At 37.1% G+C, this 14573-nt stretch overlaps 1 protein-coding gene across 1 annotated transcript in view; it reads left to right on the top strand.

The window, feature by feature from the left end:
• ADAMTSL1 (ADAMTS like 1) overlaps positions 1-14573 on the top strand; it is a 199956-nt gene that overhangs the window by 171312 nt on the left and 14071 nt on the right. Inside the window, exon 23 of the mRNA XM_067315970.1 lies at positions 13627-13827. Within this exon, the coding sequence (XP_067172071.1) occupies positions 13627-13827 (201 nt within the window). The remainder of the gene's footprint in view (positions 1-13626; positions 13828-14573) is intronic.

Consider the following 14573-nt stretch of genomic DNA (forward strand, 5'->3'; position numbering starts at 1 on the left):
TTTCAGTTCTCACACTGACTTTGAGCTTCTATTTACTGTCAGGTTCAGACAGGTAAACAGCCTTGTCACTGCATACGGTGAAATCTTGTGAAGTCCTGCAATTTCAGAATAATTTTTTATCTTTTTAGATGCAGGAGTCTGAACATTTTAGCAAAGGATATGTGGCTGGTTTGAGTGTTTATAGTTCTGGTATCTGTACCTTTCATAGGCCTTCAAACCCTTCTTTACTTAACTTAGTAGCAATTTTAGGGTTTTCTTTTCACAGTGGAGGCTTTCTATTTATGTTTCTACTTTTGCAGGGTTTACTTTTCCCCAGTGCTGACATCTGCATACATTTGCAATGGCTTTTAGCGTGCAGCCCTGGATTACATTTCTGTTTGCCTAAAAACTGCAGTGAAATAGTCCTTGCTGGGGGGAATATCTGAAGGTATTTATTAGCATTCAATAAATCATTCTGAGCATGGTATTATTGTACTCACTGTCGTAAGACTGGGTCACGCTGCTGTTTCATTCATTTCCTCTCAGGTTTCCAAAGAGTGGTCTTTAGCAGTTGTAGGGTTTTTTTATTGTTTGAAAGCAGTAATCGAACCGCAAAGTGTGTTCTGCAGTGCCTGTATATAACCACCTCTAAATTAATTTCATTTGACAATGTTGCCCTGTACCCTGCCTTTTCGCTTCAGGGGCGAGGAAACTCCATGAATCTTAATAGCAAAATAGCAAACCCGTTTCATTCTTGAGGCAATTCCCTCAACTTCGCTGGAGTTTACTGACTTGAATTTGAAGCCAGTGTTATTAAAACCTAAGGAATGCTCCAGAGGGATTTTTCTGATGAAAAATCAGCCTGAAATTATCCAATCAACTAGAATGCCTACAGAGCAGTGCATTGTAACATAGCGCATCCCTGAAACAGGTACACAAGGCATTCAGTGTCCTTGTATGTTACCTAAATACATTGTCTGTATTTGTACCAAAACATCTGGATTCATCTGCAGAGAATAGCCATTAGTAAAAACAAAAACAAAAACCACACCACCTACATCTCAGCACTTTTTTTTAACCTGAATCTGGCTTACACTGTACGTTGATATCATTGTGGATTACCATGAAAGACCCTGTATTAACTCCCACATTCTCTCTCCCCCCAACAATTTTATACAGAGGCTAAGTTTATCATGGACTGCTGTGATACATTTTGATCAAACTTTAATTGAAACATTGCCACTTCAGAAACAAAATATATATATATGATTCCATGTGAACGCTGCGAAGTACAATTTGGGAACAAGTACTAAACCTTCTGTTTCTGTCACCCCTCTCAACAACTTCCCCTCTAAACAGTCTGCTAGTTCCTTCCATTTCACTGTACAGCAGATAGGTTGATTTTATTACTTTTAGATCTTTCGTCATTCATTATCTTGGGTTGTTTGCTGTACATGCTCTGGATGCCACATGTAATAGCTTCAGATTTGAACTTCTATATATATTTTCCTTTGTCTGTACCATTGCTGACAGACCTCAGCCTCTCTTGGGACCCAGGAGACATTGAACAAGACCTAATGCCTGAAGATCTGAAGATATGAGGATTTGTTGAGTAGAGAAGAAAAATAGGATATGAGTGAAGAAACAGAGTGAAGTGTGAAGGAAAGGGTTGAGAAGCAAGATTTGGGGAAAATTTATATTTCAAAGGAGTGGAATGCCGAGGTGAAAAACAAGGTTAGAAGAGAAGAGAAAGAAGAGAACTTTGAAACCTGGATAAATTCAGATATGAGTTTCCAAAGCTTTAAGAAAAATGGGAAACAGAACTTCATTAAACACAGTTTTTGCAACTTGAAAAAAAGAGAAGAAATCAGCACAGAAAGAGAAGATTAAATTTGCAAATGAAATTTTGCTTGGAAATCAATAACTTGCTTTTTAATTCAGGCTGAGTTGAAATGAGAAAACTGGAGCCTCCAGATTATCATACATGCTATATACATTTTCTTTTACAGATAAGTGGAATTGTGCACTGCTTTCATCATATTTTCAATCATTTGAAGTGATGAGTTTGCTCTCGCAAGTCAATTCCTGCAGGCTTCTTCTATACAAAGTTTGGGAGATTTGCAAAAGGGCAAGACCTGGGTCATAATGTGGATACCTAGTTTGGAGGTCTTCCTTGCTCACAGTTAAGGAGAACACAAATTATTCAGCAATCACTTGTGTGCTTTCACTTAATAAACAGAGGAAAAGGTCTCTTAAGAATACATGCCTTGCCCAGTGGAGGTAGCAAAGCATCTATCAGTATCTAATGTAAAAATGCCTTTTCAAATGAGCTCACGGAAACGTTTTTATCTTATGTGCTTCTTATATTTGTTTCTAAGGGTTAAGAATTCAGTTGGCTTTGTAGGCACAGCCCATCATCTTGTTAGTTAGCATGACGTAGATAGTGGCTTATACAGACTCCTACTTATTTTGCTTCTCTGCAATTGCTGAAAAGATATAGGTAATATTGGTTTCCTCCCTAGCCCTAAGTTTCATTAGCAGGTTGAACAGTAGACATTTCTGTGTTATCTTCAGCTCACAGATCTGAAGGACAGGATTTTCTTCAGAGCAAAAGCTACAGCACTTGTTAACTTGGGGATATTTCTGTCCTTACAGAACCTGGAATTGACAATCCGTGATAACACTCACTCAGACTCTCACACTTTCTGATATCTTTGATTTGGGGCTGGACCAATAACAGGATTTTATATCACACATACTTTTCTTTGAATTATCTCTCCAGGAGAGCTTCAAAGTGCCACAGATGTAGCAGTCAGACACATCTCAGGACATGAAAAACTAACTCAAAATCTTAATACATGGAAACAGTAGTAAATTTCTGCAGGTACACTAGTTTATATTTCTCTGGAAAGCTTTCAGGTTAGGTCTTAACCTTATGAGAGTTTCTCTCTCCAAGACCTTTTTTTTAATTTTGAGTGTAGTTTTTCTGAATGTTGATAATGAAACTATAAGAGACACTGCTTTTTTCTCAGAAAAATATTCCAGTATTGCTTATCACTGATAGATTTTTTTATAACAATATTCATGACCATTTGACTTCTATAAGCCCTGGTTACTTTGTGGAATCATCTTTTTGAATTAAAGAAATACCTATGTTCATGTATTTTCAGCAGAATTTCCTCACTTATGTTACCAATATCACTGATTTCTTTAAGGCAACTCCCTGCACACATACTCTTGGGTCTTGAATTTTGTAAATGTTCATTTTGGCAAAACCTATGTTGCAAGACCCAGTGTTCATGACTTCTGACATTCTGCAGATGAGAGTTTGGGACTATCAAGAACTCTCATTTTCATTTGAAGAGGTGTAGGCAAGCTCAAGCTTATTATTTCTTATCTTTGAAGACATTTCAATGAGAAACTCTGAAGGTCTTACAAACTGCTGGGGATTCACTACAATTTATCAAATTTGTTGTGACTTTATTTGAAACCTCTGCAGACTTGTCAAAACATATGCAAAATATGATACAAAAATGTCTCTTCATCTTAGTATAGGATATCATGTTTATTGCAGTTATATGCCATTGTGAAATCTGAAGCTTTAATGACTTTGATTTATATATATGAAATAAAATATCTGAGTGAGGATTCTTGCAGGAACGTGGGAAGATGAGTTGGAAATGAATATTTATAGAAGTATAGAAATGCAGGAGTATGCAGAAGATATCACAGTGAAGAAAGCAAGGTGGAAGGAGAATGTATTTTTACTGCTTTTATAACAGCACAGTATTTCTTGGCATCTGTTGCTTTGTTGAAGTATTTTGTTAAAGATGAGCTCTTGAGTTGCACAGAAAATGGTTGTGAACACATCCGATAAATCATTCCTCAAAGCCGCAGGTTAAAAGCCCCGCACGTTTTCTCAGTTCAACAGAAATCTTCCTGTAATTTCTGAAAATAGAATGTGCACCCGAGGGTATGTGTATTGAAAGAGGGAGAAAAGCTGCATTGCACCCTCTATATAATTAAATAAAGCTTTTGTACTGCATTTATGAGTCAACCACAGGAAGGGATGCAACCTTATTTTGGAATGAAGCACAAGCTCATGAATTTAAAAAGAAATTGGAGCATAAACATTTAAAATAGCTAGGGTCTGAAACAAACAGTAAATCTAGCTCTTACTTGGCACAATGCAAGACCTAAGCAATGTCTTTGAAAAAGGAAGACATACAAGAAAAATTAAATACTGTAATATTGTAATAATTGTAGCTAACCTTTTGGATGTTCTGGAGTGCATTATATTGAGACAAGTACTGTGCAATGCACTACATTAAGAGAAGAAACAGTTCGGACTCATATTTCAAGTATGCTACCATCAAGACTGAACTCTTTTAGCAGAGCCAAAAAAGTTAGTGCTGCCATTGCTTGCTCTGTGCCTTGCTCTTGAGCCAAAACACCTGTAAATATAGGATTGGTATTTGTTCAAAATCACTGTGAAAAACAATAAATGAACCAGATGAATATAACTGATCCCACCAGTATGAATCTCTTGCAATGTCTGGTGTTATGCACAAAAGCAAGAATATATCTGCCTGCAACATCAGAAATTTTCCTTTACTCCCTTTTCTTCTTCTCCACCCTACCATGAGCCTCCTCTAGGTTTTCCTAGGTTTTGGAATTACTCTTACAGTTGAAAAATTGGAAGTAGAAATACAAAATAATTTACAATCTGCACAAAGAGTCAGCAAAGGGAAAGCTCTTGAGTAATTATGATTAAACCAGTGTCTGCAGTCCCCTAAGGAAACAGAAACATGCTGCAGAAGTTTTGCAGCAGGAGTTTGATAAAATCACGACTATCTGAGAAACTATTTATCACAACATCAATTTTTCCCCTCTTCCTCCCACTCTGTAATAAATTGGACATCAGCATGTTTTAGAAGTTGGAGTTTCAATTCTAAAGAATGGGTTTTTTAGAAAATTGATTTTATATACAGTAATAATAGTATTTCCACTGTGATGGGGATAAAGCTCCAGGTGCGTTCATGGGATAATCTGTCCAATTAACTTAGCGGTCCATCCAATTTATTTCTGTCTCCATACAAACTCTGCCTTGTTACCTGAGTTATGAGAATTCCTGAGTTAGTTACATCTCTAGAAAGATCAGAATTAAAGCCAAATACAAATATTGCACACATATCCAGAGTATGCCCCTATTATGGCAATTAATTCCCCAGTCAGACACTATCACATTGATTCCACTAGAAATATTGCATAAAGTTCTTGTAGTATTGCAGAATCTTCCTTCTACATCAGGCTAGAATATTAGCATTTTCACTGAAATGTATGGCTTTTCCTTTTGTCATGCCTGTTATGTACATTTCATATTGTACTTTCAGTACATGGTAATACCTTTGCCTGGTCAAATATTTTGACCTCATTCATATAGTATTTGTTTTTCACGCAAGCAAGCACTGTTCCTATTGCTGTCAAGCTCTTAAATTATAGTTAAAAGAGCAAGGTCCTCAAGACAATCTGCTGTTTCAATCTGGTGCCATAAATGAACTAGTGGGAAAACCACCACCGCCATTCTGTAGCAGTGGTTCAAAATGCTGCCACATAATATAGTATCACTGGCCTCTGGGGCTATATCTGTTTAATTCGGGTTTTGTAGCAAGAACTGCAGCCCTTGAACTCATGGTTTCAAGCCTTTCCAGGACTGCTGGCCTAGATTCTGTTCTTACACAGATATAAATGATACTTAGCTCCACCAAGGCAAATTTTGGTGAAAAACTAGGGAGTCTGTCATTCTGTTGACTCTTTCATGCAAAAGGTCTTTTAGTCTCTTGCAGAACCTCAGCTGTGCTCTAGAGTAAGCGCAAGAGACCTTTCAAACACTGTGGGATTTCTGTCCTGGGGACACTATAGTTTTGAAATATCCTCTCCTCTCAAGCATTGTTTTTCAAAGCTTCACTTAAACAGCCAAAGCACTTTGCTAACCAGACAGAAATTATAGTTTCTTTTGGAGCAAGCAGCACTGCTTTCATGCACCTACCTGCCCACCACCTTCTCTGCTCTTTGTTTGCTCTTTTCCCTGCATCACAAGAAGTTTTCTAAGCTGCTAGTGTTCCAGGATGTAGCAGGTTTAGGTCAACTTAATAAATATAGAAAGGCTTTCTGTGCTTGCACAGCATCAATGCCCTTCACTGCCGGGGCTGGTAATCATGTTGTGTGCTAGCTCTTCCTGTGCCTTACTGTTGAACTCCTTGTGCTGCAGTGTTGCTCAGTGATTGGTCAACATGCCTGTTTGGGGTGTTATTTTTCCCCCAAAGATTTGTTTTTACAGTTCTCCCGGAGCTGTAGAAGTGGTGGAGCAGAGGTTTATACTGAAGTACGCTGCTTTTCAACCTTTGCCATTCATTGAGTAGAGTTAGCTGAGGAGGCATTTCAGCATACTGTAACCATTCTTTTAGGCCTAGGTTTCATGATTTATCGTTGATAATTGTTTTCCAACCAGTCCTTGTAACAGCGGATTCTCAGTGTGTAAGATTCTCAAAATCAGTGTCATTTTTGAAAACAGTATTACAACTACAGCTTGAAAACCCCCTTGTTTTTTTAATGGGCCCACCATGTGGCTGTATGTTTGGGAACATTTTTTACAGCCTCTGTGGGGCAGGGAATGGGCCTAACTCAATGTTTGTTGAATACGATGTAAATTTACAGTGCTGTGTAAATGATATCTAATAGCAACAACATGTGTAGCATTGGGTAACTAGTTTAAGTGTTCTGAGGATTGTTTAAAAGCCATGTCATATTTAATATAATAAACTTAAGCTGCTCCTTTGGAGCCATAAATAGTTATTTAAAATACTCTTTTTTTAAAAGCTACTGTCATCAGCTGAATTGGCCTCTTTCAAGAATTTCTAAATACATAACTCCTTGTCTAGCATAAATTCATGTTCATTTGGCTTCATTTAAATTATCATTAAGAAAAAAGGTTGTACTTACATTTACACTACTCCTTTCTTTTGGGGGTTTCAAGGATCACAATACCCTTTAAAGTATGTTATCCAGTGTACGAAAGCAGTGAGAGGTTAAGTAAGTGACTTGCATAACATTATGAGTTAACTCTATCTGTTTAAATTTACCCTTTTTATTACACTGAAAAATCTTTCCAATTTAACTAAAGCTATAAGGACGTGTCTCTTAGTTTTGCCACTTCAGCAAAACAGTTTTTTTGTAATGATTTTAAGACTTTAAGACATAATCCTACTTCAACTTAGTTCAGTTTGATAAAATTATAAGAAGTTTAACATAACCTGCCAAACTTTTTCCAGTCTGTTAGATACAGGAAGGCAGTAATAGTTAAAGCTACCTCCTTTAAGTTTAACATGCATTTCTCATTTCAATCACCTAAAGAAAAAATTAGGTATAACAGGAAATTGGTGAGCATTTCTATATGCCAGTCTGATATAGTGTGAATCCAGGAAATACAGCAAAAATGGATTTACATCAGTTGGACTGAATTCATTACCAAGCTTATATTCCTTTAAAATTGGTCTGTGGCTTCTTTCCATTTTGTTCAAGGCAAATAAAATTACTAGGACCTCATTTCATCCTTGAGCTCATTTCTATTTTAAAAGGATTCTTTAACTCTTTGAGCGTAGAGATTATGATGGAAATACTGTCAGGTTTCATATCCTATAGCTGCATTATATTTATTGCTTTAACATGGTGTCTTCTAGTCTAGTACACTTTGGTACAGAGTTCAGTAGAATATATACAGAATCATAGAACTGTTTTTTTTAGTCTTCTTTCTTTCAGTTTTAATTTAACTACTAATTCTGCTTCTAAATTACTCCCTTCCTCTTCTAAAATACCAGGACTGCAAATTGTTGGCAATCATCTTCCATCTCCCAGTTTTACTTTTGGTTAGGTACATGTCTGTGGGTTGTGGAGACAGGGAAACAGGCTTTCTAGTTAGCAAGTCTAACTGAAGTTTTCAGTGAACAAACTGCAGTTATCATACTTCGTGATGTCCTGAAACATGCAGTCACTAACTGAGATGCTTACTGTTAAAGAAGTCAGGCTATTTTAGATGATTTAAAGTATTCTGAAGTAAAGTAGCACATGAATCTGTCCTTATTGCACGGACTGATTACTGATGAATAGCAACGGTACGTATAAAAGTGCACTGTTAGGTGCCAGCATGTAGGTGAACATTAATACCAGTGTGTCCAAACTGCATACCATAGCATGTGTTTATATCCAGGCTTTGCTGCCCAGACCTCTCTCTTAAATAGGAAATACTTCCCAAAGATTAAAGTGTTAGACTGAGACTAAGAGGACAAGAGTTTGATTGCCAGCTCCACTGCTGTCTTGTGTCTAGACCCTGAGTAAGAAAAAGTGCACCTCCATGTGCCTCCGTTAGCTGTTGGCAGAATGGAAAAGGTGAGCTTACTCCCCTCTGTACAGCAGCTTAACTGTAGTGGGAAAGTTAAGTAGATTGAGACTGAAGAAAGCAAAGTCTGTTGAGCTCAGACTGTAAGGCTTATTTCACTTAAAGAACTTTCAAAGAAAACTCGTCATCTGGAACTGAGCTCTTCACTCTGGTTTCATTTTTAATAAATACCAGAAAGATCTTCTGGGATTGATCAGCAATTCAGTAAGTAGATTAAAGAACTATTTGTTAGACATTTAAATGCATGAAAACAATCTCTGTTTTAAAAATAAATATCTTATTTAAAGGAAGTTTTGTATTTTTATTTTTATTTCAAATTATGTTTAGTACTTGTATATTATCTTTGATGTTTTCACCATTGCTTATCATACCTTTCTGCTGATTTGAGGTAGCAGGCTACTAAAAGAAATCCTATAATCAGTATCATTAATACTTTTTTGATTCTATCGTTCAAATCTGCAAGTGAGGAAGAAGAGTTATGTAGGCTATGTATTTTGTTTTTTTAGTTTTAGCACAGTAGCCTAGAGCCCTTCTACAGTTACGGTCATAAAGTGAGTGTTGCACAGGTCTAATGAAGAGTTGAATTAGGCTTATAGTATGAACTTATTCTTTCCTCTCAAGCAATGATTAGCATTGTTGTAAAACATTGGTCTTCCCCCTCCAAATACCCCCCTGTTACCAAAAATTATAATTTATATTCGATTTTTTTTTTAATCTCCAGTTTTTGCACATCTGTGACTCATCTTGGCTTTGAATCAGTTCAGAGTCACAGCAGACCTGGAACGGGAGGCTGAAGGCAATATTTTCTTTCAGTAGTTAAGAAGGACTGATGGAGACAAGTCCTCTCATGGCAGGGCCTTCACTACTCAGATATTGTCCCAAACAGTGTTCCCTTCCTGCCTCCCCATATCCTTCCTGATATACTTACACTCTGGAAAGCTGTGTTGTCTGGAAATAAAGCCAGTTTTTTGTTCTCAGGCTATTGCATTCTAGGGACAGCTGTTAAGCTTTGGAAGGATAAAGCAATCAGTGTCCACAGAGATGGGAGGAAATAGAGAATAAGTGTTGGTAATCTGCATTAATAGTATTAAAATAATTCTTGGGAGATGAGACGGGTATATTTTTGGAACATACTTTTTTATTGTGCTCTGGTTCTCATTTAATATGCATAATACATTATCCCATAGCTTAGGTATCTATACACCTGGGAAATGTGTAGAAAATGTCACTTGTGAAATGTGGTTGATGCTCATTTTGCATACACAAATGAAGAGCATCTGTTAGTATGAGTCCCATAGCTGTCAGTAAGGTTTTATTGTTAAATGTGGAAAAAAGGTAGTAATTACTCATTGGTAACACATACCAAGGGAAGCGAGGGTCGATTCTTTTTTCCCTCATATTATTGATTACTAGCTGTTCCTTTGTTAATATTTGCATATACACTTTGAAAGAAGAAATAATATATATGGCAAGCAAAATAGTCAGTGATGGGAGGACTGTATTGATTTGCTTGGCAATAAAACATTTAAAAGAAAAAAGGGCACAAACTAGGATCCTTTGCATGAAGCAGTTTCAGTTCCTTTATGTTTAACTTCAAACTGACCTTTCTGCTTTCTTTATTTAACTTGTGCAGCCTGTTTTGCAAATACAAATAGTAAAACTGAATTCACATCATGTGTTTGTCAGTTGTCATGGCTATAGAGATAGAGTACTATAGGCAAAAGTCACACAGCCACTTATTCTTAAGTTTTTCCATTTACTGTTATATTACTTTGTTTTCTATTTCTTTTAACTTTGGTACCCCTAAACCAGTTACACTGAAAGCTTTCATATCATTAATTTACTTGAGAATGACTGTCTTTTGGAGACTGGATGAGTGGTTTCTAAGAACAAGAGTAGGAAAAAATACATCAATACTCAGAAAGAACAAAAGGAATAATGTAAAATGAGGCATAACAGGAATAAACAGAGAGCTTACAGCAATGGGGGAAAAGACTGATTGTCTCTTTCAGCAAAGGAAGCTGTTCTTTTGTGGTCAGGAAGTATAAAGCTAGGGAGACAACTGCCAAGAGTAAAACTGTATTAGACCTTGCCAAGGGAATTACAACAATAAGAAAGGTTCTTTAGCCACTTAAATAAAAGGGGAACAAGGGAAAAAGAGGGAGCACTGTAAGCAATATGCATTTGCTCGTTCTCCTTTTTCATTTTTTTCCCTTTTTTTTTAAGATTTAGCTGTGCTCTCTGGTTTTTTTTGCCAGTGAAACACTGTGATTGTGATTGCACAATCTAATGTGTCTGTCACTCATCTTCCACCCAGGAGTCCTTGCTGTCAGCAGTATGTTTTTTATACAGAGTGAACCAGTCCCGAAGGGCAGTTTTATCCAGCCTACTGCCTTTCCTACTTTGGATCCAGGGAGGGTTTGCCAGTGACAGGGGACAGTGCAAAGCCCAGTGTAGCTACTGTGCCTGTGAATGGCCAAGTATTTGCACTCACTGGCTGCAGATCGGGTGTCCAGTGTGCCTGGATATAGCTCTCAAGTGGCTGGAATGCACCAAAGATCACAGGTGGCTTTTTCCATCTTGTATGAATTCTTCTGTTTTGTATGAGCAAGAAAGCTTCAATTCTTGTGTGTAAGGCAGCATGTTATGCTACTGAAACAGTGTAATTGAACCTAGTGGGATCATCCGGTTATAGAGGTATGAAAAGTGGCAAAAAACAGACAAGAAAAGGCTGCAGTAGCCCAATTCCCAGTGTAGGTTTAGAGGAGCAACAAAAGCCAAAAGAAGGGTAGCGAGAGTCCTCATTGTTACATCTCTTTTTGTCCCTAAAACTTTGCAAACAGTGTGATATGCTTCTTGAGTCTGCTTCAGGATTTGGTCTGGACTATGTTTTGGAAATCAACCAGTTCAGCCTTCAGGGCAGATTAGTGAAAATGGTAGTTTCTTTCTTGCAGTGATATACACCTCAGTAAGGACTAGATAAATTTTTTAAGAATGAAATGTATATTTAAATAGAGTCCTGATAACAGCTGCTATAAGTCATCTTAGCTGTCTTGTAGCAATGATGCTTCCTCATTTTATGTCAGTTGAAGATCTCTCCTAATGGGCTGATGTAGTAGTATAGCACATTCCTCTCAGCTATGATACTGGGCAAGGGCTCCACATAGCAACTTTGCCCACAGCAGTAAAATGGCATTCTGAAGCAGGATAACACTGAAAGTACCAGTGATAAAAATACACACAGTTTGAAGAATAGAACTTTGGGCAAAAAAATCATAGTTGTAACCTCTCTTGTCTATACTCTTTTAAGTATGAGAATGAAAAATAAAGACAAAAACAAAATGCCTCTTCTTCTGTGAACTGAAACATCTAGTAGAATTATGTGTGTGGACTTTAATGATACTCTGCAGCATTGCTGACTGAGTTGTTGTCAAAACAAATCTTAAAGATTCAAATGAAGAATTGTGATCAATTTTCTTGTAAAAGTGCTTCCATGTCATAGGTGTCCACCAACCATAGCAACGCTTAATCTCACCCCTAGACTGGTCAAACTTTTTAGTGGCAGAAGAAAAGTTATAGGAGAATCACTTGCAGTTGTTAGAAATAAATTACAAAGAGACTCAAAGGTTAATTTCACTCTTAAGGTTGTAGGAACTTACTGAAGTTATGTTAAAATGAGGCAATTTATAAACATCATTGCATTGAGTTTTGAGGTGATTATATTAAAAGGAAGTATAACACAGCTACAAAGGCACCATATTCACATCTTTATTTGTCAAAGAGAGCAATAAATAATAATCAAATTTCATGGAGCTGATTTTGAAATAATATCAGCTGATGGCATCTGTCTAAATTATTCCCAAGATCCCTTAGATTGCCTTAGATCAGTCTTCCACATTTTAGTATTATAAACTTGTTCTTGTTGAACCTTTCTTTTTGAACAGTGCTAATATGAATACTTATATGCATGTGTTATGTTTGTCTACATAGCAAGCTTCTTTGAGAAGGGCTTTTGTGTGTAAAGTACTGTATACAAGAATGCCATTCATTACAGATAGATATTAATTTAAAAATAACGGCGTATATCTATAGTATGATGAAGTAACAAATAGTATAGATTGCACTCAGAAACTTAGCCACACCTTTTATATATCAGTGACGTATGGAGGTGCAGGACCCGCCTAAGCCACAAGCAGTCCAAGGAATACATGGCATCCCATGAGCATGGCTTGTCTTGCTCCCAACCCCTGCAAGTGACATGGGTCAGTTGCACTGTGAAAATTGCCCTAATTCCGTCATTTTCACAAGGGCATATGTAAAGTAATTTACCTGCCTTTCCCTTAATATGCAAGTCTCACAAATCTACTTTTGTAAGCAACTTATCATTGAAACTGTCAAAGTGTGTAGCTGGTATGAGGACCACTGAAAATAGTAACTAATGGATATTCTTATTCTATTAGCCCAAAGGGCAAAGGCTGAACTGTGAACCTAAACCTCATCAGCCTTGCCGATGATCCATAGGCATGTCCAAATGATGTTTCAGGATGGTAATTTTTTTCAGTTTTGGCAGATTTTTTTAAGAGAATTGCACATATATATGCACTAATTCACATAAGAGTAATGTGGCTGAGAAAGCTAAGACGTACTTATGTTGTCTTAGTACTGGTATTTTGTAACCTTTGAAGGCTTGATTTTATAATCTTCTTGTTTTTTCAATACACTTTTTGTGTAACAGACACTTCTGAATTTTGACATATTCTTAGAAAAAACAAGAGAAGAAGGTGGCTCTGTGGTTTACATAGGGGATTTGGAGACCAGGCTCTGTTTGTGCCTCTCATGCAAACATGCTCATAGCTTATGCTAGGTGTGTAACTTTCCTGTCCTACCTTCCTCAATACTAAGATGAGAATGACCTGAATTAATGGGAGCCATGGAAGGCTCGATATAAATATTTATGAGGTGATCTGAGATTTTTGTGTGGCTGATATTGTGGCTTTTAGGTTTTTCTTTCAGCTGATGAGAAGGTACTCACTACCACAGTATTTATATCCTTGAGTATGAAAAAAATGAGGGTAAAATTGGATGAAAGCAATTTTTTTCCCCATAATTTTGATCATTTCAAATCATTTAATTTTGCATTAAGTGCAGTAAACACACATTCAGCAGCTTTATTTCATGTCCCAATTTTTTAGGTTGTGCTGTGAATGGTCATCCAACTCCAAACATCACCTGGCTTTTTGCTGGTGAGCCTCTCAATCTGAAACATCACGTCCTGGCAGCAGGTCACATTCTTCAAGTACTCAACGTTAGTGATGCCCTGGAAGGTGAATTCAGCTGCCTTGCTGAGAATGAGGCTGGCTCACTCACACAGAAAACATCCCTGACAATACAAGGTAACTTTCTAGTTTTAGTCCTGCTGTTCTTTGAAGCTCTTGGCCTTCGTTGCATTGCCTTTATCATTCCAGATTTTTCAGCTCTAAAGCTATGGCTGTGACACACAGTAGCAAATAGATGTTATGATGTTTTACTGACCCAGATAGATTTGCAAGCCTATTGAGTATTTAATTTGGAGTGTCTTGATTTTTACTGTCACAGAATGACACCTGATATTTCTGGTCTGCTGAGCACATAGCACTTACTGAATCAAGCTGGACCTGTGTATACTGAGCCAACCAGAAACTTGAAGACAAAAGTATCATAAATCAAACCTCCAAAATCAGAAGCCCCTCCCTTAATTTTCTTAAATCGCTATTTCATACTCTCTTCTGGCTTAAAAACCCTTCCTTTGGAAAAATGCCATCACTTTGTTATATTTACCTTAGAAGCAAAACTGAAAGTACACACCAATGATAAAGCCACAGAACAGAGCAGTAGAGAGGGGTTGGAACAGAACATGCAGCTTTCATTGCTATAATTGCCAGGGATCAAGTGAAGAGGAGATTTAACTTTTCTTTAAATTTTTCAATAAAATTTTAAATGTGTTGCAAGTCCCCCATTCATCTTGAGGCTGGATGATCTGTATGATCTAATAAGTGAGAAACACACTGATGTAAGGTACTACTAGTAACTGCAGTTGACCAAATCTCAAGTAAATCGTACCCCTTTAAAAATAAGAATGCTTAACAATGAGTCCCATGGA

Source organism: Apteryx mantelli, chromosome Z, assembly GCF_036417845.1.
Source record: "Apteryx mantelli isolate bAptMan1 chromosome Z, bAptMan1.hap1, whole genome shotgun sequence".
NCBI classification, from domain to species: Eukaryota; Metazoa; Chordata; class Aves; order Apterygiformes; family Apterygidae; genus Apteryx; species Apteryx mantelli.